Below are 23,812 nucleotides of genomic sequence, written 5' to 3'. Positions count from 1 at the left end.
AAGATTATTTGTAACATAATTTTTTAATGTACTTGAATAAAGAGATTCATATGAATTCATTTGTTTATGATAATACATTAAAAACATTTGATACGTCCAACTTCATCGTCTTTGAAACATAAATCGCGGCATCAATTTATTCAACGTCGTATTCGTGATTTGAAAAATGCGGGCAGAAGTAGATATGTGAATTTTTTTGACCTTGAATATGTATGTAAATATTTGCTTCTAACAACATTGTGTCCTTCATTCTCAGTAACAGTTGTGCAACGAGAAAAGCTATGCCTGCAGCATTAAAGGTTTGCTATTAATTTAAAAAAAATTATCTATGTTGTATGCTTTTATATTTGATGTGTATTTCAGCAACCAATTTCACTAGTTGGATGGGACTTGATAAATGATCTAAGTGCCTTGCCAGAAAATGAAGATATTAGTATGCACGCATTTGTTACCTTTGTATACATATTTAAGTTTCAACTACTTTCAAGCATATCAAATAACAAAAAAAAAAAATGGTAAAGTCATTTTACAAACGACGTTATTTTCTCAGTTACAGATTTTCTTTTGGAAAGGCTTCAACGTGGTCAAATTTATACATGGGTTGGTTCCCTACTCTTGACACTAAATCCTAACAATGAAATATCAACATCTCATTTGTACAATTCTTCAGAATTCAATAAGTATACTAACATATCTGATATTTATGATGCAAAACCTCACATATTTACCGTGGCCGCTAAGGCGCATTACAATCTTATTAAAGAACTTGGAAAAAGCTGTCAGGTAGAAACTTTAATTAAAGAGTAATGAAACAATTTCTTTTGTATACTCATCATTATGTTATGAATTAAGGTGATAATCATAAGTGGAGAAACTGGAAGTGGAAAAACATACAATACTTTTAAGTGTTTAGAATTTCTTAGTAGTGTTCACAAAAATTCAGTACAACACTCTCAAGGAGACTGTATGTACAACATTATGCTAAGAATTACAGACGCTTGTCGTTTAATATCTGCTTTTACAACTGCGTGTACTGAGAAAAATGAAGTAAGTTCAAGGCATGGACAGCTTGTAAGGCTTCATTATAAAGGTGGTATTATTTCTGGTGCAACCATTAATTCATTTCTTTTGGAGAGGAGTCGGGTAACAAGAGGATCGCGCAATTTTCAAATTTTTTATCAGGTTCGATTCTTTCACTTGTTGTTTATTCCTATACAAATAAAGATATCTGTGAGAAATATTGAAACGTATATTTCAGATGATATGTGGAATGTCAGAAGCAGAACTTAAAACTTTTAACTTGTCCAGAGATGATTGTTATGATATATTAAGTGCGGTAGATTACACTAAAGGAATATATTATCAGGACAGCTTTCAAGATACTCTAAAGGCATTGAATGTTTTAGGCTTTGAACCTGATCAGAAAAAACATATTCTTCAAGTTCTTGCATTATTAATTCATATGGGAAATATTAAATTTGTAAAGGATGGTGAAACTTGTACAATTGATCTTAGTAACAATAGTATGTTGCAATAATTATTACAAATGTGTATAAAAGAATAAAACATTTCATTCAACCTTGTTTGTAGAATCCAAGGAAGCTCTAAAAAATACTTGTGCTCTCAGTTCTTTGACTGAAGATATAGTGATGGAGTTGCTTACTACTATCCTTATAAATCCACAAAGTACTTGGCGAAAACATACTTCGTTTCATCGACATCTTGTTACTGTTGATGCGTGTCGCAACAGATTGCATAGTATAATTAGACATATGTACGATCTTCTTTTTCATTGGATTCTAAATCATATAAATAACACTTTATCCTTAAAACAAGAATATTCTCAATGGCTTGGTACGTTATAAAACTTAATTCTACACTACAAAATTTATCGAATTATATATACATCCCTTTTAGGTATATTAGACATATTTGGTTTTGAATCATTTGATAAAAATGGCATAGAGCAACTCTGTGTAAATTATGCTAATGAGAAAATGCAACAATATTTCATAGAAACTTACGTGGAAAATAGTCATAAAGATTTACAAGAAGAAGGTTTCATTGAATGTTTTAATTCTTTATACACTACTAATTCATACAAGAAATGTTTAAATATCATTGAAGAAAATTTATTCTTGACTTTGAATGATGTATGTAATCTTGCATACAATTGTATGTAATACTTATCCTTGTGGTAACATCATAATATTCATATTACAGGCTTGTCAGGTTCCTGTAGCAATTAACATGTCAACGATAATACAATCAGCATGTACAAATTTACATAATGTACAGAGAAAGTTTTTAAGTGAAAGAGAAGGAAATTTCGTTATAGAACATTACTCTGGTCCTGTCGCGTATTCTATCGAAGATTTATTATCTAAAAATACAGATAAGGTGTTACATACATTGTTTAATTTACTATAAACATTTTTAACAATTTTTGAAATTTCCTGCAGGTTCCAAACGAAATATCTATAATTTTTAATACAAGCAGAAATAAATTCCTTCGTTCTTTGATTAATTTTGAGGAAGAACAAGACTTACAAATAAAAATGTCTACCAAGAAACGAACGATTTTAGCTAAATTAAAATACAATATGGATACCCTTATTAAAGAACTGAGCAAATGTGATTTACTTTATGTACGATGTGTTAGGCCAAAGTAACGTATTTTTTTTACGATCGCTTTTTTAAAATCCCTATTTATTAAATAGTTAACGTTTTGTTTAGTCGTTCGATAAATAATGAATGGGATCGAAAAGACTTTCAAAAACAATTGGCTTGCACTGGAGTTTTTCATGCTTTGCCCTTGGCTAAATGTAAATATCCTATTCGTTTACGTTATCGAGATTTTTATCACCGCTACTCCAAAAACCCTACAGGTAAATAGTACAAATATTCGTTTGCTTATTTTAAATACAAAAAGTAAAATATTTGCCAACAGAAATTATTGATCATGATAAATGTAAACTGATCCTTGAGGCAATTACATCTAAGAAAGAACTACATACATTAGTTCATTTTGGAAAGCAACTGATATTTTTAACAGAGTCTATCTTCCTAAAACTAGAGACATATAGAAGGAATTACCGTGTAAAGTGTGCTAATAAAATACAAACATTTTGGATAAAGCATAGTAAGTATCATATTTTACATACACATCACTTTTCTTTATGTGGAATATTTATTTTTACAGGATGTAAAACAATTCCTGCTATTTCGAAGTATTTAACGACTAATTATCAAATAGAAAATGTACATAAAATAAATGAAAATGCCACGCATGTCAAAATTATACTGGATAGTGAACTGAAAAAATCGAATATTTCCGAGGAGGAGGATGACGTATTTCTTACTAGTAGTCCCCTGAAAAATAATAACGAAGTAGACCACTCATATTTTGTAACAAAATGCGAGAACGATATCGAGGATGATAATACAAATGAAAATTCGAATGAAACCCGTTCAGAAAGTAAAAATAATGACACAAAGATAAATAGTGTCTTTAAAAAGGTACAACATGATCTTGAAAATTGGCAAAAAAAATTCAAGAATGTTAAACATCAATTGAGAAATATGCACACTGAAAATCATTTCAAAAGCAATGCTAAACAATTTATGAAACAGATCAAATCTCATAGTTTTTCAAAATCTAAATATTGCAAAAATTTCCATGTGTATAATGATAATATAGATATTAGTTGTAACGAGAATAATAATAATTTATTGAAACAGCATTTAGGTGATATAACATTACACGTTTCTTCGGCTAACACACAATGTACGGATAATGATGATGAAAGGAAGTGGTCTATTTGTTACAATACGGTTTGTAGTTTTATTTGTTGCTTGAGTATGTTTAAATATTTTAAAAAGTTCGTTACTTTCAGGACAAACATTTCTGTACTATACAAGTAAATTCTTGTACATTTTTTTATAAAAATGGAATTTTAAGTCGGCGGCGACTTGCTGCAGTAAGTATTTCAAAAATATTTGTATTAAAAAATAATACTAATATTAAAAATATTTATTTCAGATACCGATAAGGATGCACACTCGTGCTACATGTTTGGTTAATTCACATATATTACCGCGTAGTGCATTACCGCAAGGATTACGGGACTGTCTTTAACAGAACGAGAATTGATCTTTTTGATAAGGTTAGTCATTACTTCAGCCTTTCTTCATTATTAGTTTAATAAACATATCTTGTTGTACTTTTTAGCAATATACAGAAGACATTGTTATAAAAATGTACTATTATAAGTAGGGTCATAACAAACCTTATTACAAGCGTGAAATGTTTTCTCGCTATAACGAGAAAATTAATATGTTAATATGTATTTTGAAATAAGACGAAATTCTTTTAAAAACGTAATTCTGTTTATATTAAAAACCACCTAAACCAGAACGTAAAAAAAAATATTTAAATTATGCACTTAGATTCACAACATCTGTAACACGTTATTCGGTAATACAAATTTATAAATAACCATATAATAGATTGTAAGTATCAAAAGGCCTTTTTCTTTTATCTTTAAGTACTAATAATCTTCGCGATGCTACGAGGGCAAGAGTAGCTTGAAGTTCGCTTCTTAAAATTTGATAATTCGCTCTTAAACTAACTCGTCTTAAATTACTCGGCGGTACAGGTCGACCACCAGCGAATGCAAATCTAAAATTATGTCACAATATAAAAAATACTCAATACATTGTAACCCTATTTAAATATGACGAATACATATAATATATACAGTTACATACCTTATTTCCCGTCTAGGACCTCGTAATGTAGAATCAGGAAATGCTGTTTGCCGATCCCATAACAGTCGATTACTTATAACAGGTCTAACGTTAACATACTTTATCTTGCTTTTAATCGTAATAGGAAGAGGATTAGGTTTTTTAAAAGCATTCACTGTGCTTTTATAACTAATAGGTAAGTATGGTAATAAAGAATCTCCATAATGCTCCATAAAAGCTTCAATGTCTAATGTGTGAGATTGCGATTTTATAAGGGCACAAATAGCGAGCTGAAAGTAAAAGTTATATTATTATTGAAAAAAAATATGTGAAGAAATAGATTTTAAAATTATCTTACAGCTATCTTTTGCCACAAAGCAGAACCTGACGGTGCAAATTTTAGAACAGTATGCACAGAAAGTGGAGAGTCTAATTCGTGTTGAAAAAATATTAAAGGCTGAATGCTTGCCAACAATTCCATAGCCATTACTTTTTTTTTACTGCCATCCACGTTTTCTTTATCTTCCTTTAAAAGCACGTTCTCCAATGTGGGGATATACCTTTTAATGATGAAGGTTAATTTTAATGCATATTCGTTTTTGTTACACAATATTTAACCGCGCGAAAATTTATTTACTTATCAGCAACGGACGGCCAACGAAGCATCAGCTTCAGCGCACATTCTTTAAAAAATGTTTCAAGGTTTGGATTCATAAAACTTTGTCCCAAAAGCAATTCCAATAGCAGTTTGGTCAGCTTATCTACCTAAGATTAAAGTTCTTGAAGAATCAGCTCTATCATAGAGTGAATTAATAAAATTCATGTGATCTTACTGCAGAATATTACCGAAGATAAGTGATATGGGTAAACAGCTTCACTGTTACTTGCAATTGCAATAATAAGTTGGCATGTTCTTGTAGATACTCTTGTGTAATGTGCATTATTTGAAATTACCATTGATCTAGCAATAGACATTAATTTATCTACTACACCTTCTCCACTCAAATGTGCATTAGTAGCACAGTCATTAATTAGAACCTATAAATTGTGTACATTGTAGATATAATAAACATTATAAATTATGTTTACCATAAAAATTGTGTCTACCTGAAAAGTTTTTTGAGATCCATTGAATAAAGTCTTCAATGCACGTTTTGCATAATTATTGCGTGCTTCTGCAAGCCTTATATCACATATTTCTGATTCTGTAAAATATTATTAATAAGTTGTAAATAATATTAATACATGATTAAATTAATACTAATAATGAAAGTGTACCTTGAATGACAGGTACATTACTTTGTGATATGTTAAGTGGATCATTTATTTTCTGTACTAGATTAATAATATGTTCATTAGGAACAAAAACTTTTGCTTCTGTATGATATTCTGGCATAGATTCTGGTGCACCCAATATTGGATCTACATCACATAAATTGGTAATCACAGCATTTACATCTGTAGATGTTAAGCGCTTTCTCTTGCTATGCTTTAGTCTTGTCACACATTTCTAAACATTAATTTCAGTAATTTACATGCAATGTTAAAAATGTATATTTTAAGTGTAAATACAATGGTAATTATATATACATGTAAAACTTCTCTCAGACGATACGAGGCATCCTCTGCAAGTCTTTTTAACAAAGAATCTGGTAAGGGATGCATCCCTAATTCTTCTCCAATTGCAGATATCCAATCTGTACTGAGTACAGCATATTTCCTTGTATTATTGTCAGTTGTACTGTTGCTATTGGTATCTCCGTTATTATTAACGAAAGAATTACTATATCCTGAAGTAGTTTGATTTGTCAACATTTCTTTCATGATTTCAAATTACACAAAATACAGGTTTTTCGTTACAATGTTTTTAAAACAATATGGCTGACGAAATGTAAATTATATCACAATTTATCAAAATTTCTGTCAACTGTACTATACGATGCAGGTTTTATTAGCATTGAGTAAAACGTGACAGTATATTATATCAATCTTAATTCGGTATAAAAAAAACATCAGTTTATTTTATTAAATTTTAAGTGTCAAATACAAATTAGTATATCATTGATACAAATAATTGTTACCCTTGTAGTAACTGTATAAGCTGAAAATTATAATTCCCTCCTGAAGATGACACTATTGTACGTCAAAGTTTTTCTCTTTCTTCGTCTACTTCACGGAACGATTCATTTTCCGTCATTGTTACGTGAAAGCTGACGTTCCGTAAAATTTCAAGAGGCACGTCGACCAATCGGAAGCGTCGACGAAATTTACGCACAGAAATATCACTGACGTGTCCACGGAAAGGAGACTACTTCAAGGGTTCATGATTATTCTCGTTTCGTACAAGAACGGTGCTTGAAAACAACAGTGTCCGACGGATTGTGTTAATTACAGTGTAATTTGTGGAATTGAGTAACGAAATTATGGCAGCGCAGTTAAATACATTTGTAAAGTCTTTCACTAACAGACTGTAAGTATTTTTTTTTGTCGAGTAATGATGAGATTTTTCGTCGAAATAATAGTATAATCGATAACGTAAATACGTTATATTCACATTATTATTTTGCCAAATTCGTCGGTATTTTAATACTTTATTTATATCCTCATTTCTGAGATGCAAGAATTCGCGGTGATGTAACTCAGAAGTCATGAAGGAAACGTTTCGTTTCGTTAAAAAAATTTTAAATCTTCCTTTCTACGCGTTTTCGAATGAAATTATTTATCGTGATATGCGTTTTTCTTTATCTGTGTTGGTTGGTATGTTTCGTGACCTTCAAACGTGTACGTAGATTGCAGAACTTCATTAATCTGAATATTTCATGTAGTTAAACTTTTTATTTGCGAACGTCGTTTGCATGACGTGTTACGAATGCACAAAGCCTGATCAACAGTTTCAATGCTCGCAAAGCTATAATTGCATATTTTTTGCAAGTATTCTTTAGCTTTGTTTGCTTTGTCTACATTCTTATCTTTTTCTTTTTTAATCTCATTTTAACTGTTGTACTGTTTTATTTACGAGGTAGATAACTTTACTCATAGATATAGAATGTATAGAAGATAATAGAGAGTTTTGTGATTACAGGGAATCTCCTGTTAGGCAACACTTGAAAAATGTCTATGGTTGTCTGTCTATGGCAACAGTATCAGCTTCTGCAGGAGCTTACATACACTTATTTACAGAGCTCCTGCAGGCTAATTTATTGACAACCCTTGGTACTTTTGGTTTACTTTTTGCTTTAACCAGTACACCAGACAATGGGAAAAATCAAAAATTACGGCTCAGCTACCTTCTGGGATTTGCATTCATGTCTGGGCTTGGTTTAGGTCCCTTACTTCAATTGGTTATGAGTATTAATCCAAGTATCATAGTAACTGCACTCATAGGTAAATTTTAAAATAATTTAAATATACTATTATGATGTGATTATTATAAATTTGTGTTAACTCTTATTATTACAATATGATTAACTTTTCAGGAACAACTGTTGTATTTGTATCATTTAGTATCTCTTCTCTTATGGCTGAAAGAGGACGTTGGTTATATCTTGGTGGTACCTTAATGAGCTTGCTAAATGTTATGGTTTTGTTTTCATTTGTCAACTTGTTCCTACGTTGGTCCTTCTTCTATCAAGCCCACTTATATGTTGGATTATTTTTGATGTGTGGTTTTGTTATTTATGATACACAATTGATCATTGAGAAATACCACATGGGTAGCAAAGACTTCATCATGCACTCTCTAGATCTCTTCATAGATTTTATTGGTATTTTCCGCTATCTCGTTATAATCCTTACACAAAAGGTAAGAATAATAAAGAGTATATACAGTAGTGTCCGGGTATATGGCCACGAATTTGTCCGCTTATATGACCGCGAGTCATCCCCATCAGTTCCTAGAACTGCAGGCTCAAGGTAGGCCTCGACATTATCTATGATCAGTTTCAACTGGTATTGAATTAACGAAACAAGAAAAATACAATTTTTTAATGTTTTTTATTATATTGTTACGAGATGGCCTTAATCGGATTATTGAGATTCGTACAATCAAAATAATATCAAATATGACTATATTTGTATTAATTTTAAGCTAAACGAGTAGTACAGTAATGACCGGATAGATGGCCAAAAAGTAACTGAGGAAGTGGAAGGTTTAGTAATAATGATAACAATAAAAATAAGAATAAAATAAACAAAATAAAATTAGGAATACAAAATGTGAATAAGTACACAACTATATTTTGTGTTAAGTTTAAATAATTTTTTAAATATTTTATTTCAATAATACCGAACCTTAAACGCTAATTGATTGAATTTTTTTACAATTGCGTTCTTCCAACAATTTTTTAACAGGAACTAAACTAAAGAAATGATTATTAGGAGTAAGAAATGACTTAACAGTATTATTACACTCTACCTATTCTGTCTCACTTGCACTGCCTACTTCTCACTCTTACTCTTGATGCACGCACGATAGAGTGAGCTGGAGTCAAATAACGTCGGCCAGTTCTCGAAAGTTCACCTCTCCGGATATATGGCTAGGCACAGTCCCGAGCGGTGGCCATATATCCGGACACTACTGTAATATTATTTTAACCATTGTAATTAAATTGTATTATTTGTTACATTAATCTATTATAGGAAGTATCAAAGAATCAACGTAAACGCAGAGATTAAACGGGAGCAAAGAAAGCTGTAAAATATCATACCATTCAAGTAAATCCATGAATTAGAGGTCTTCATCTAATCTATCCATATGTAAGACGTATATTTACTATAAAATTTAAATAATACAGCTTATCAATTGCGTCGACAAAATTTTTAGGCGTGACCATAAGGACGCAATGTATTTATTTCGAATTACTTATTTGTCACTGCTCTTTTCACTTATCTATTATCTATTAGATTTATATACATGTATACATAAATAGATATAAATTTATTGTACTATATTTTTATCTTTCAATAAACAAAATTTCCCAGCGTTTCTTTGTTTACTTTTTTAATCGAACAGCGGTAAGATTTTAAACGAGAGAGGGACACGGATAAAAGATTCAGCGTGTTACAGGGTTAAAGTCTTATTTATTAAAATGTAACTTTACACGTATGATTATCATTTACATGCGTATATAAAACACAAAACTTACGCGTCACGCATCGATTTTCGTGAATATAAAAAATGTACGAGAGAAAACAAATCGATGATAATGGAGTGTGTAACACATGACTTCTGTGTTGTGACAAATGTACATACGTTGAGATTGTGTACAAAATGTGTACAATACGTCAACAAGTGATTTAACAATCACTCTTCGAATATGTTTAATAAGGACGCTGGCGATCCCTGTCTCTGTCTCCACGGCTGAAACAGAACATACAAAATTAAAGAACTATACCTTATTTTCCAACTACTTATTTAATAAAGCTAACACAATTATATGAAACCAACCCGCCACCTCCCCTCATTGGACCACCTCGACCGCCCCTTCCACCCCTATCGCCTCCACGGAAACCTCCTCGACCACCTCTGTCACCTCCACGGCCGCCTCTGTCGTTCCTGAAACCTCCTCGACCACCACGATCACCGCCACGATTACCCCTTCCACCACCACTACTACCGCCAGCACCTTCTGGTTTTAGACTTTTACAGAGATTACATTGATCCCTCCATGCAAAGTTTGTGTTACCACATTCTGGATTGGGACACCTATTTAAACATAAATATTATAAGACAAATGTTTACCACCACCACCGCCGCCGCCGCCGTCACCACCACCACCACCGCCACCGCCACCACCACCACCACGATGATGATCATCTCTGTCACCGCCACCGCCGCGGCTTCCAAAACCACCGCCTCCCCGACCTCGACCGCCGCCACCACGACTTCCACCACTACGGTTACCCTGCCAATTGCTTTTATGCTGAGCAATTTGTACTTTTATAGTACGTCCTTTAAATTCCTTTCCATCGAACCAGTCTATCGCAGAACGCGCAGCATTTTGATCATCATAAGTCACAGTAGCTTCGCCCTTTGATTTACCGGTGTTTTTATCTTTGTACATCCACACTTTAGGTTTTCCGGTCCGCTTATCATGCTGTATACATTTAAAAGTGTTAAACTCGAGTGTTTATTTTTGACACATTTTTTATTTGCTTTTATTTGCATAACAAAATGTGACTTACTTTGATTATACCAATGGCTCCAAAATGTTGACATATTTCCTCTTCCGAAATTGAAGGATCCATACCAGATACAAAAATAGTATCTTCTTGCGTGACCATTCCATCGTTGCCACCACCGCGGTCACCGTAGCCTGTAATGTGATAGGAGTTAACACTTTGTCTCACGCGGTACACATTTAGGTAAGGAATAATACTTGCAAATCTACTGTCCCTAACCTACTCAAGTCTAAGCTAACAAGTGGAAAACTTTTGTATCGGGTTAAAAACAACTAATAACACAGTACACTTTGGAGGATAGAATTTTGCAACCTTTTCGGAATTTTATCGTACTTCTTCTCTTTCTTATTTAAGTTAAAAGAAAACCCATACAAACACCTTTCCCTAATGCAATCATTTTATGCTTAAAATAGTGACAATTTTGAAATGATAGCTATACCTAAGCACTATTGCTTTAAGTAATTAAATACTTTGTTCCTCTTTCTTCTTGAAGCATTACCAATATACTTAGGAAAATATAATAACTTGTTTTCTTTAATAACCATCACCCGAACAACATATTTCTAAGTACAAATTTTTTCTACAATATATACCAGGAATTTTTTAATTCATGTATGTTTAGAGACATACATTTACTTTGACATTAGTCTTACTTCTTGAATACACGAATTTTGTCTTGCCCATTAATAAGTGATATACCTTTCTTATAAATATTCGAAGTTTTTTGACTTGTTGATATATAACACCACTATTGTTATATTTATACAATATTTAGAATACCTTGTATAAAATTACTGACTTAAAGGCATCTGTTTTTCTGTTTGACGCGTGCAGTAACAAAAGTATTAGTACTCATTGGCCTAACATTCTTAGTAGCGTATAACAATATGTAGAGAACACAAGGTTGCAGCTTAACATACAAAAGGGCTGCAACATTATTTTTACTCTTACCATTTCCCTATATTGTATATTTTGGGGAAGCTTTGATTGATTAGGGATTGATAGATATTCACCAGCTGCCTTTTATATTTAATTTTATCCTGGGACATGTCTTAAAATATCAGAGTATTGGAGTATATGAGCAGCATAAGTGCTGATTAAAGATGAACATTTCTGAATGTTCCCTCTCATAAAACATTCTTCTGTTTCATGTTTCTATATGTGAAAACATGAGAAATGAAAAGCGCATGGCGCATTTATACTTCAAATAAATGGTTGCTTAACGTAATTTACAATATTTTTTTAACATGGTGTAAGCTGCTTTTAGTGTTAATTTTATAACATGTAGACACATATAAAGAATTTATGTTTTGCGGAAAAAGCAATTGGTGATAAAAAAAAGCAGCCTTTATGATGCTGCAATAACATTACCCTGTTTCAATTATATCATAGAATTCTGACCAAATATTAGTCGCCAGAGAAAAATGAACCCCTAACAATGTTGCATAGCAGCCCTTTCATATAATACGAGTAACCGAGTATTTAGATTTTAAATATTAGAGTGAAAGCTTGAATAGCACCAGACTAGTACAGACAGTCTGGTGCATTTACCTTTGTTATAACCACCACGGCCACCGCCACTGCTAAAACACAGAAGCAGATATACCAATGAGTTGACTCATGGACAGACTGATCGATCGATCGATGCATGGCGAATCAAATGCTGCTCGCCACTTCTCTTCTTGATGTACCTACTGTCTAAATGTCTGTGGTCACCATATTACTTAATACTAATATATGTCATGTACATCGTCATGTTCGTCCGTCACGTCCAGCATGCAAAAATTACCCACGTATCGTGGTAGTGATATTAACAAAAGAACGAGAATAAAGTGATGTTCTCTGCACAGCTATTATTCATAACTTTGCGAGAAAGAAATTAGTCAAGACAATTCTGTATAAAAGATTTTCCTACTCACGTCCAATGTACGTGAGAATTTGATTTGATAAGAGATTACTATGAATCATACTTCAAATATATACATTTAATAAAACTGGTAGGGTATATATTGGAATAAGAAGTGATTAATTATATTGGTCACATTAGTACAACATTAATATCTTACTGCAAAAAATAGACAAAACATATTAAAGAAATACCAATGCATTCATTGAAACTTCAACTTAGAAATACTATTGTTATATAAATTGCAATCTCTTATAAAAAACTTTAAACGTCTTTTCATTGTCTAGTCGATTTCAATGACCCTAGGTAGTACTATTCAGACAACAGTGGCCCCAGTGGCAGAATTAACTGCTTTACAGGTATGATCAATACAAAACCTTTATGTATGCGCATCATATTATCACTTATTGCAATAATGCAGAACCAGAATATACCAGACATTATAACCATTTTACGTCATTTGTCATATACAACCTGTTTTTACCTTTACCAGTTATACCTGTGTGTTAAACCTGTAGGCACACTTCAAACATATTAACGCCCAATGGGCATAAAACCATTTGCAAAGAGACAACAAGAGTTTTCATTACTGTCATAAGAATTTCATTTCATACCTTGATTACTTCAATGAATGTATTTACCTCTTCACTGATTAATATTGTTGATATATGATTGAATTTTTTTTATTGACCTTATAAGTTTTTCGCTTCATTATATATGTATATATAAATAATAGAAGAAATAAACTTACTTGTAGCTACCGCCAGAGCGGTCACTGTATCCCCCACGATCGCCATATCTATTGCCACCACCTCCTCCTTGACCTATGCAAATATATTAATGTAAAAAAAAACATCCTTACAATGTATCAATTACATTATAATTTCTTCAAGTTATTAATAATGCTAAATATACCTCCACCATAGCCTCCTGAACTATTACGATTATAGCCTCCACTGCCTCCACCTCCATGTCCATAACTGCCACCATAATTGCTACTGCCACCACTGTTACTTCCAGAACCTCCACTGCCGTAACTGTTCTGGTTGTAACTGTTTTGACTTGATGGATTGTAGTCTGGGCCACCGCTGGAATTGTAACTGTTGTAACTGCCATAATTGCTTCCACTATTTGGTGGTGGTTGACTATATTGATTAAACCCCCCCCCCCCACCGCTAGAAGGTGGTGGATACGAAGTATCCTGACCACCAGAAGGTGGTGGCTGACTGTACTGATTGTACCCCTGTTGTTGGTAATTTGAATACTCTGAAACAATTATAAAGAATATTATTAAATATCAATATAAAATTTTAATTGTTGTATTTAGGAAATCCATAGGACATCATGTACAATATATATGTAAATGCAAAAATTTAATTGTGTTCCACAAAAATTAAAATCAGAAATAGTATCTAAAAATTAAATTATGTAAAATGCTGTAGAAAGTGGAACGAGACGCTTGGAATACCGGATCAATAAGTTTACGTGAAGATTACACGGAAGTGAAGAACGCTACTACAATTTGCACTTTAATCCGTATTTTTACAGCATTTTATATAATATTTGCATTTAAATGTGATTTATAATAATGATAATTTAATAATAAACAATAAATTCGGTAAAATTATTAAAAAAAAAGCGTCAAACGTGGCAATACACGTTTGAATTATAGCAAAGACATTATCTAAGAAATTTCTAATTGAAAAATACTCTTCTAGTTCAATAAAAATCAATTTTCTACTATTGCAAGATGAATTGCAATTTTTAATGTAAAAATTTGAAGTTTTTTTATACATACGGGTGTCCGTCATCGTGCCTTCCTCCGGTAATCAACTTGCTACACGGCAGAAAAAGCACGTAATGGCGGGAATGAAGCGATTTTCCAACGACGAATCTGAGCGATCTGAGTTCAATGGTAGAACTCAACGTTTCACTACCGGATATTGGTTTCAATGAACGGAAGTTGTTTTTAATAGGTGGCGCTTCAAAATGCTTGAATTTTAAAACGTCACTTGAGTTTGGTAGTATGTTTTGCGAATTCAAATTTTAAACCGTTAGTGCGCAAATTGTACAAAATTTTCATGTATATGATAAATAATATTTAATTTTCAAAAAGACACATTCTGAAATTAGTAAGTATTTTATAAATGATTTTAACACTAAATGTGCTTCATGAAAGGAAAGAAGGTAAAAAAGAATAATCGTTGGGTTTTATAATTTCTTTTTTATTTTCATATAATACTACATGTATTTCAAGGTTTCAATACAATGCATGGTTTTGGTTTTGTTTGCGAACAAACTTCATTGCATTTTAAGAATCGTAATAAAAAACATTATTTTTAACACAGTGAAATTTGTTTATCATTACTGTTTCTTTCCGATACATAATATTTACATCAACAGTAATATACCGTGCTTATGCTACTGATTCATCCATGTTTATACCCTATTAACTCATCAAGGTATTAAATTTTTTCACATTTATAAAATTATGAAATTTTAGTATAAAATCAGCAGCTGTTGAAATTAAGTTTGATTCAATTATACGTGAAAAAATAATAATCTCAATGGGTCGAATAATATATTGTAGCACACGTATGTTTTGCATGAATACATGTAAACACAAATACGTTACTACAATGTCCACTTTATAGTACATGCTATAGTATATAATTTTTTAAAGAAAAGATTTTGCATTTTTGAACAACGATAAAATAAAGATGAACATTTTATTATCAAAATCAGGTATCGATTGAAATTATATTTCATAAAAAGCAGGAATAACGAAAATGAATATATGTTAAAATACAATTCCAAGAAAATTGAAAAATAACTTGATCGAAAATACAGTTTTCTTAACATAGACTTCATACAATAGTTGTCTGTACATATACTTTCTTAATGAGAAAAGAAAATTTAATTGCCACTATAAAAATTGTGATGTCAGGTCAAAAGTTAGGTATAAACAGAAAAGGTGAAATTAAAGATCACGAATTGGAATGCTGAGATGGTGTTAAACCGCCACTATGTTCAGGACTATGTTTCTGTTTTTTTCTCTTTTTCTCTTTCTTACGTTTTTTCCTAGCTTCTTTTTCTTCGTCGTGTCTTTTCTGTTTTTTATGCTTTTTCTCGTGAGTGTCTGAACCACCAATATCTGTTGTTGTTGCTTCTTGACCACTAGGTACTTCTCCTGGTTTATGTTTATGCTTTTTATGTTTATTTTTGTGTTTTCTTTGTGGAGCTTGATTGACATAACGATATTGTTCTGGTAGCTACAAGAATATAGGATCTTTTAATTTTTGCTGAGTATTTTATTAGTAAATTTTTTTTTCACAATATAGTCATGTTTACTTACAGGACCAGGATGTAAACGAAAACCAGCTAATTGAACACTGGTCAATGGTATTAAATCTTTTCCTCCAATTGGAGGTTTTTCAATCACAGATCTTAACGAGCTGAAATATAAAATTGTAACACAGATTCTAGAGTTTTTTAAAAGTAGTGATGTGATATATAAAAGATTAGATTAATGTACCTATTATCCAAATGACCAGGTCTATCTATAATGCCAGGCAAGTTGGGTAAAAATGACGAAAGTTGTTCTTTGAGTTTCTTTCCACTAAATTTACTATAGGAGTGTTCTAGGCCATAACAGGCCATTAAGTTTGTTGCCCCTGTAAGTTCACTTTCTCCTGGAAAAATTAATTAGGAATTATATATATATGTATATTTTTTTATTTCACATTGTGTTATATTTTATAATTATAGTATGTAAATAATGTACCAGGGGGTTCCTTCATTAAGTAAAATGGTCCACTATGGACAATTGAAGGATTTTTGCCCAGGGAAATGGTTGTTTTGAGAGTCCCTGTTGAATCTTGACGTGAAACAACAGGGGAACGTGCACCCCTGGGTGATGACTTTGGTGAATACTGCTCCACTTTGCTACGAAACTGATCGCCCATCATCATCCTTTGATTTTACTTCATGGCACCTTCACTACAATTAATGGGCTCTAGCAGAGAGCATGGACAATAGTTTAAAGCTTGCTTTGGTTAACTGACATATGTTTACACTGTTTACTAAAACATCCAAGTACAACTTGGTACTATTATAAAATGCACAATGAACACGTAACTTTCATATCATTATGCATAAACACCATGCAACACAGCAACAATGGGGATACATAATTTAATAAGTTAATGAGTCTACAATATGTTTGATATGACTTAATTTCATAGAATACATATAATAAGATTACACGTTCGAATTATCACCATAATTTACTCTTCCATAAATTAAATAAGACACTAAGTGATAGTTTTCTTAGCATTTTGTCTCGATTACTTATTTGGTTTCTTACTGGTAGGTTACAGTTCGTTTAAAACGAAAGTTATCGTCACTAGCGAGATTTCACGGTTTTGCATTTAAATTATAAGTCAATCAAAATTTTACGTTGTTATGGTACTTAATTATATACATACTGATACAAGTGTTACAGATAAAACCGTGTATATTAATTTGTCTAAATTCATCATTTCTTCAGGTATCCCCACTAACCAACAAACCCTCTCTCTCGCGTTCATCTCTTACCGAAGCACTAGTGGATTTAAAATTTTTTATACTTTATTTTTTCGTATTTCGTACGTCGCATAATACACATCGAGACTCACACTTTGAAGGTAGTTGTTTCTACATCGAGGCATGTATGGAACCACGTATATAGATAAGAAACCGTAAGTGAGTTGAACGTATCGTAAATGTCACGATTGGAAGGTTCAGGGAAGTTCAATTGCAACATAATTAAGGGACAGCATAATGTATAAAATACTGTAAAAAATAACGCATTTTATTTACAGTTTATTATCTTTTCTTATATATCTTTTGTTGACAAGAACAATATTTTTTTATCAATATTAGCATATCACTTTACATTCGCAACGATTTATAATTGTGTACGTTTAAAGCGCGTATACATGTAAAGCATTTATTTGGGGTATATTTCCAATGTATTTTTTATTTATGTATTAATTAGTTTTTCTAAAAAATTAATACAGGGAGCAATACAATTTCATTTTGTAATTACATAAATTTATTTATTTCACACTACGTGCGAATAATTTATGCTATGGTAAGGTTATGTCTGTATAATTGTAAATCTAAATAAATAAGCGATACAAAAGAATTTAGTCATGCGTTAAACTAATTATACTTTGCGTCATATGTACTTTTGATTCGTTTGACAAAGAATGCTCTATTAATCGTACGATTTTATAATTACGATACATTAAAGCTACTTCCATTGGTGTATGACCAGCTCTATTCTTCCGGTATAAATCGGCCTCTTTTTCAATAAGATAACTGGTTTAATAAGAAATTTAACATCTTAGTTAGAAATTTTAAAAATGTTTTTTGATATTTGCATTTGTATATACTAACATAGCCAACTTTAAATTTCCTGTCATAGCTGCCAAGTGAAGTGGCGTGCGTAAACCGATAGAATCTGTTGTATTCACGTTGGCTCTGTTTTGAAACAAAAGATCGAGTATTTTCGTGTCAGATGTGTTCCGTGTGTATAACATGGCATTAAGAAGTACTCCTAATGAGATTTGATCTAACGCAGATGAAACAGTAGCTCTGCGAAAAAAAATTCGTTCACGTTATTTTAATGAAAATCGTTTTTATGAATCTGAATGCACATATTTACCCATGAGCCAATAGCAATTTAATCATAGGAAGAGAGGGTCTTCGTATAACACTCATATACAATGGACTTTCCTCAAAAATATCGAAAACATTCACATTAGCGCCATTTATCAGTAGAATTGTGGCGCTTTCGATATCTTTTCGAAAAGCGGCATAATGCAAAGGATATCTGCCCAAATTATCCGTGCAATTAACTATGGCTCCATACTCAATCAATTTCTTAATCACATTTATATGTTTAAGAAAAGTAGCCTTATGGAGTGACGTTAACCCTATACAAAAGTAGTCTATTTCAGGCTACGTCAATGTCATTTAAAGTATGACATGTTTTATGATTTTATTTTAGCATCATATATAAGGTAACATTGATAAAAATGGTACAGCATTATAGATATTTAATTTTATAATCATTAAAATAATTTAGTTAGAATAGCTCAATCAATAAAGTAGTTTCCTAGCAAGCAAAGGTTGGGATGTTTAAATTATAGCTCAACAATTTCATTTAGTTTTTTAATTTCTTTTCTTTATAATACGAAATATTGATTTAGTTTTACTGACCGTCTACGGTTTTTGCCTCAAAATTAATGGATGGTTGTTCACAAAGTAATTGAATAAGTTCTATGTCATCTTGTTGAACTGCGATATGTAAAGGAGTTAAATAATCAGACCTTCTACAATTGATGTTTGCATTCTGAATAAAATTATACGTGAAACGTTAAAAGCACCGGTTTATACTCAATATAATTAAGAATTTTCTTACTTGCGAGAGTGCTTCTTTTGCAAGAGGTACATGACGTAGGGTACAAGCCAGCAATAATTTCCAATTATTCTTATCACTTATTGGTGCCGGCAAATATGTAGAATCGACTATAAAAACACGACGAGACGATTTTTTCGTCATTTTTTGCATGACTTTTCAAAGAGAAAAATTAATTAATATTCTACAAAAATCGCAATGGCTTTTACGAATGTTTTTTGTTTCTTTTTTCTTTCTTTTATGAAACATTATGTTAAGAAGAAAATAGGGTGGTAAAAAATATTCCAGAGCAAATGCTTATAAGTAAAATATAATTATTTATTATGTTTTTGTTGTTTAGTTTCATTATAATATTATGTTATCGTCCAAGTAAAAGCACCATGAGTTTGAAACATTTTATACGACGCCGATTGATACAACTGTTTGATTTTAAAATGCACACGTACATATAATCGAATGTTTACACAATGAAATTTACGATAATAATACACATAACGGGTGTTCATATAACGAAAGTTTTACTGTATATCTATTTTGAAGTAATACAGTTGATATAGAATTTTCTTTTTACGCAGTTAGTATTTAAATTACACCTAAATAGCTTATCTAATTTTTTGCAGTTTGACGGGTTGAAAAAATATACGTATGTAGAAATAACGAAATGCCCTAAATATTTATCAAAATGGCTTCACATATATTTCATTTGAAATAACATACCATCTTATTAGTTAAAATTTATTTAATTTTTGCACAACTATCACAAGTCATTGTCAAGGGTACACATTTTTTATTATAACTACCTATTTACGTGCATATTTATTTATAATTAAAAGTGCTCTCTTGAAAATGATATTTTTTCTACCTCTAGGAATTAATGGGTTAAAGTAAGGACAAAATTAATTGGAATTTTCTCAATTTTACAGTCTGGTAAGAAGTGCCTTAGCAGCAGTTATTCCAAATAATTGTTATCGGGGCTTGAAGACATTGTCACAGATTTCATACATTAAATCGAATGGTATATCAATGGGAAGAACATTAGAAATCATCCAATTTGGAAGAGTTTAATGTTGGGGTTCTAAAAAGGACCACAAGAATTGTTCTGCTTAGCTTGCCACTAGCGTTCAAAGCGGAAGGATTGAGAGTATCACCGAGAGCATCGTCAGAAATTAAGTACTATCAGGTTAGTTGATTATTAAAATAGAAATTTTTTGAATTTTTCATTTTTAGTAATAGTTATTGTAAATTAGAGCATAATTGCATGTAGTAAGTTGTTTAAAATTGATACTTGTAATAAATTGTTAATTACTTTAACATTACTAATAACGTAGATAGTAAAATAAAGTTTCTGGTTTATTTTCAAATACTTTAATTCTGGAATAATTAGTGTTTCTTGTTAAATAACAATTAGATGGTGGTTTAGAATTATTGGAAGTATTAGATAAAGTGGCATGATTTGACTTAATAAAGCAGTTTAATTTATTAATTTCACAATGAATTAACAATTGCATGCAGTAGATTACTTAGAAATTGTTTATAATTGTATTGAAAATTGAAAAATTAACGTTCTTTTTGTGTGAATTACAGATGAAAGCTTCAAATTTCCGTTGCTAGACAAAAGTCTACACTCTGTCCATCCTGAAAATAACCTCCCTTTGCGCATAGGACGTATCTGAGGAGAATCCTTGTTTTAGGGTCTCTCTACTTGACTGTACGTTGCTGACCACCCAAATTTTCTTGTTGCAGTCGTCTACGTTGATCCAAGTTTCGTCCAAAGAATATATGTATATGGCGATCTTCTGATTTATACTGTGCCAGCTTGATGAAATAATTATGCCGCCAGAACACAATACATATTGTCTTTTTCCACGAGGGCGCTGTTCCGAAGTTTCGCCATAAATTTAAAATTTAGCTCGTGGAGGATTTTGTGGGGTGTGCTCCTTCCGTACGTTCCTAGACGGGTTTTCCGTGATAATATCTTTATATAGGTTTACGACAATTCTTTTTGTCCGGATTGAACGTAGTGTGAAAACGAAATTTACAACGGTAAGGAGTTATGATAGATTGAAATTACGATATACGTATGTAGGTACGTTAGATTTTAGATTTACCTACCCAAAAACAAAAATATTCCCTCTGTATATATTTTTGAAACGATTAAAACCATTAATGTAGGAAAGTTATCTTTCCTGAAGGATTTTTGCTAATCGGTGAACTGGAAGGGCCAGGCTCTTGCTGCTCCATTTTTTTGCTTCTTCTATACTTGACTGTGTTATCAAGTTGAATATGATCTCCCAATTTCATTTCGTGTTTTAATACACTGAGTTCTAACGAGTTCCACACTCTATCGGCTTCTAACGTGTTAAGACTTTGAATGACTGGTTTTAACCCTTTTATGCCTTTTTTGACTAATTCCGTCGAATGTAATGCACGCTGATTGGTCGATCCAAGAAGTCACTAATTGCCAATCAGTGTACCCTTGCACCCTTAGCCCGTTACTTAGAAGAAGAGGTAACGATGTGTTTGAAGAAGATGGCGAGTGTTTGGCACCAGCGCAGGATTTCCTTCAGGTTCTGACCGCGTCCACCTTTTGATAGTTACAATTAGAGTTTGTGAGTCATCCTTCGGAAGGCCCATTTTATGGCACGTTTTTTGGCTATTGACGACAAGAGGTACTACCTTCTAATTTTCCTCTCACAAGAACATATTTTAAGTCTCGAAAATATGCTAGTAATGAACTAAAGCTCTAATCTCCAAAATAGCCTCTTTGGCACGTCCGTGTCATAAACCGCTGCGCTACATACGCACAGTATGCATACTTGTAGAATATCGTGACGTTATTCGTAAGATGGACAGAGTGTACATTCTTGACGCTATTTTTGCAAAATTTTCGAAATTTTTCGTTCGAGTTTTAGGATTTTTTAAATTTTTTCGATTGTTACACATTCCTAATGATATCCGGATTTAGTTTATTTAATTTTGTAATGGAGTATTATTTAGAAAATGAGTATTCCGCAAAAGGAAATGGGTGTGGTGTGTAAAGGAGAAATGAATAGACTGTAATGTGTTGTAAAACAATACTGACATATTGTACCCTTTTGTAAAATACATTTTGCACTTTTATTTTACAATAAATAATTGATTTTTTGATAAATAATTCCACTTCTTCATTTTCCCTGATGTTCAAGTCCTTTCCTTGATTCCTGTAGTGGCCTGAAAGTTCAACCTATAATTCACACAAAAAGTACGTAAATTATTCAATTTTCAATAAAAGTTATAAATAATTTCTAACTAATTCACTGTATGCAATTGTTAATTTAATGTGAAATTAATAAATTAAACTGCTTTATTAAGTCAAATCATGCAACTTTATCTAATACTTCCAATAATTCTAAACCACCATCTAATTGTTATTTAACAAGAAACACTAATTATTCCAGAATTAAAGTATTTGAAAATAAACCAGAAACTTTATTTTACTATCTACGTTATTAGTAATGTTAAAGCAATTAACAATTTATTATAAGTATCAATTTTAAACAACTTACTACATGCAATTATGTTCTAATTTACAATAACTATTACTAAAAATGAAAAATTCAAAAAATTTCTATTTTAATAATCAACTAACCTGATAGTACTTAATTTCTGACGATGCTCTCGGTGATACTCTCAATCCTTCCGCTTTGAACGCTAGTGGCAAGCTAAGCAGAACAATTCTTGTGGTCCTTTTTAGAACCCGTGCTGCTGCAGTTTGATCGAATGTATCGATTATCGATTAATATGTAATTTCTCGATAAATCTCTCTCCAAGTAAAAATATCGATATGTTCTCTTACGAATGCTAATATTATAGTCTAAGATGTTAGAATATATGTATGTCCATAAAATCGATAACAAGAAGATCTAGTTAGAAGATCCCCCATTAAACTTTTTTCATGTGTTCCATTCGAATATGCGTTAAAAATTGCTTAAAATACTTTCTTTGCTTTTTCTCTTCGTTCTTTCCAAGTATTTGAAATAGTTCTGAGTACAGTATAAAAATACTGGTGATTAAAACGTGTTTAAAAACTCGTTATTGTTAATTATTAAAAACATATCCTGTCCGAAGATTATAATTTGTAGTAAGTATAGTATCTAATGATTTTCAATAGTTTTTCCAAAAATAATCCGACATGTTACTCTTGTTTTTTTTTCTATTCTGTTTCTTTTCAATTCTCAAAAAGTAACAGTCACGTGATAAAAAGAACGATTCTAACCTTTAATTATGAAAGATCTCGCGGCTGCGATTTTCGTCTTTTCACAGTTTAATAAAGTTCAAGCAGTACGGCGCATAGCGGTATTTTTTTCAATGATTTTTCAATTTGAAAAGAGTTTCAATTTCAACGAAACATCACGGTGTGTTAATGAAACCAACAAAACCCGATTGATTGATATTCCTTTAATTATACACAATAATAGTAATAATAATAATAATAATAATAATAATAATAATATCGATATTTTTCATTTTAT

General features: G+C 31.6%; 6 protein-coding genes across 7 annotated transcripts; 2 read left to right on the top strand and 4 right to left on the bottom strand.

Annotated features, from left to right (window-relative positions):
* The first annotated feature begins 281 nt into the window (after window positions 1–281).
* Window positions 282–4,244, top strand: LOC108571647 (unconventional myosin-XIX-like). Its single transcript, XM_017933737.1, has 15 exons — window positions 282–299; window positions 364–433; window positions 551–783; window positions 853–1,182; window positions 1,259–1,523; window positions 1,591–1,854; window positions 1,918–2,153; window positions 2,224–2,400; window positions 2,463–2,668; window positions 2,737–2,888; window positions 2,951–3,142; window positions 3,203–3,834; window positions 3,897–3,980; window positions 4,043–4,166; window positions 4,232–4,244. Exons 1-14 carry the CDS (start codon window positions 282–284, stop codon window positions 4,136–4,138), a joined length of 2,955 nt encoding a protein of 984 aa, XP_017789226.1. The 3' UTR covers window positions 4,139–4,166; window positions 4,232–4,244.
* Window positions 4,245–4,488: 244 nt separating this feature from the next.
* LOC108571691 lies at window positions 4,489–6,573 on the bottom strand. The gene is made up of 8 exons (XM_017933796.1): window positions 6,340–6,573; window positions 6,028–6,259; window positions 5,857–5,954; window positions 5,596–5,787; window positions 5,387–5,514; window positions 5,108–5,309; window positions 4,771–5,039; window positions 4,489–4,681 (listed from the first exon to the last, which is right to left on the bottom strand). The coding sequence occupies exons 1-8, from the start codon at window positions 6,571–6,573 to the stop codon at window positions 4,489–4,491; spliced, it is 1,548 nt and encodes a 515-aa protein (XP_017789285.1).
* Window positions 6,574–6,981: 408 nt separating this feature from the next.
* Window positions 6,982–9,711, top strand: LOC108571673 (probable Bax inhibitor 1). Its single transcript, XM_017933774.1, has 4 exons — window positions 6,982–7,219; window positions 7,832–8,133; window positions 8,226–8,551; window positions 9,388–9,711. Exons 1-4 carry the CDS (start codon window positions 7,173–7,175, stop codon window positions 9,421–9,423), a joined length of 711 nt encoding a protein of 236 aa, XP_017789263.1. The 5' UTR covers window positions 6,982–7,172; the 3' UTR covers window positions 9,424–9,711.
* A 221-nt stretch (window positions 9,712–9,932) lies between these two features.
* On the bottom strand, window positions 9,933–14,743 carry LOC108571668 (RNA-binding protein cabeza-like). The gene is made up of 8 exons (XM_017933769.1): window positions 14,634–14,743; window positions 13,751–14,101; window positions 13,587–13,659; window positions 12,481–12,512; window positions 10,933–11,063; window positions 10,501–10,844; window positions 10,196–10,456; window positions 9,933–10,108 (listed from the first exon to the last, which is right to left on the bottom strand). The coding sequence occupies exons 1-8, from the start codon at window positions 14,644–14,646 to the stop codon at window positions 10,069–10,071; spliced, it is 1,245 nt and encodes a 414-aa protein (XP_017789258.1). The 5' UTR covers window positions 14,647–14,743; the 3' UTR covers window positions 9,933–10,068.
* A 1,079-nt stretch (window positions 14,744–15,822) lies between these two features.
* Window positions 15,823–17,589, bottom strand: LOC108571686 (mediator of RNA polymerase II transcription subunit 19). 2 transcript variants are annotated; one of them, XM_017933791.1, is made up of 5 exons: window positions 17,512–17,589; window positions 16,620–16,850; window positions 16,371–16,527; window positions 16,191–16,290; window positions 15,823–16,107 (listed from the first exon to the last, which is right to left on the bottom strand). In XM_017933791.1, the coding sequence occupies exons 2-5, from the start codon at window positions 16,804–16,806 to the stop codon at window positions 15,823–15,825; spliced, it is 729 nt and encodes a 242-aa protein (XP_017789280.1). In that variant the 5' UTR covers window positions 16,807–16,850; window positions 17,512–17,589. The 2 variants fall into 2 exon arrangements, with proteins under 2 accessions (XP_017789280.1, XP_017789278.1); XM_017933789.1 differs by lacking the exon at window positions 17,512–17,589 and having other exon boundaries at window positions 16,620–17,206.
* Window positions 17,590–18,024: 435 nt separating this feature from the next.
* On the bottom strand, window positions 18,025–19,445 carry LOC108571646 (putative ankyrin repeat protein RF_0381). Its single transcript, XM_017933736.1, has 5 exons — window positions 19,305–19,445; window positions 19,103–19,235; window positions 18,546–18,816; window positions 18,278–18,475; window positions 18,025–18,199 (listed from the first exon to the last, which is right to left on the bottom strand). Exons 1-5 carry the CDS (start codon window positions 19,443–19,445, stop codon window positions 18,025–18,027), a joined length of 918 nt encoding a protein of 305 aa, XP_017789225.1.
* Between the last annotated feature and the right edge of the window lie 4,367 nt (window positions 19,446–23,812).

This window comes from Habropoda laboriosa, unplaced genomic scaffold (genome assembly GCF_001263275.1).
Source record: "Habropoda laboriosa isolate 0110345459 unplaced genomic scaffold, ASM126327v1 scaffold123, whole genome shotgun sequence".
NCBI lineage: Eukaryota > Metazoa > Arthropoda > Insecta > Hymenoptera > Apidae > Habropoda > Habropoda laboriosa.
This window is presented reverse-complemented; position numbering and strand designations above follow the sequence as displayed.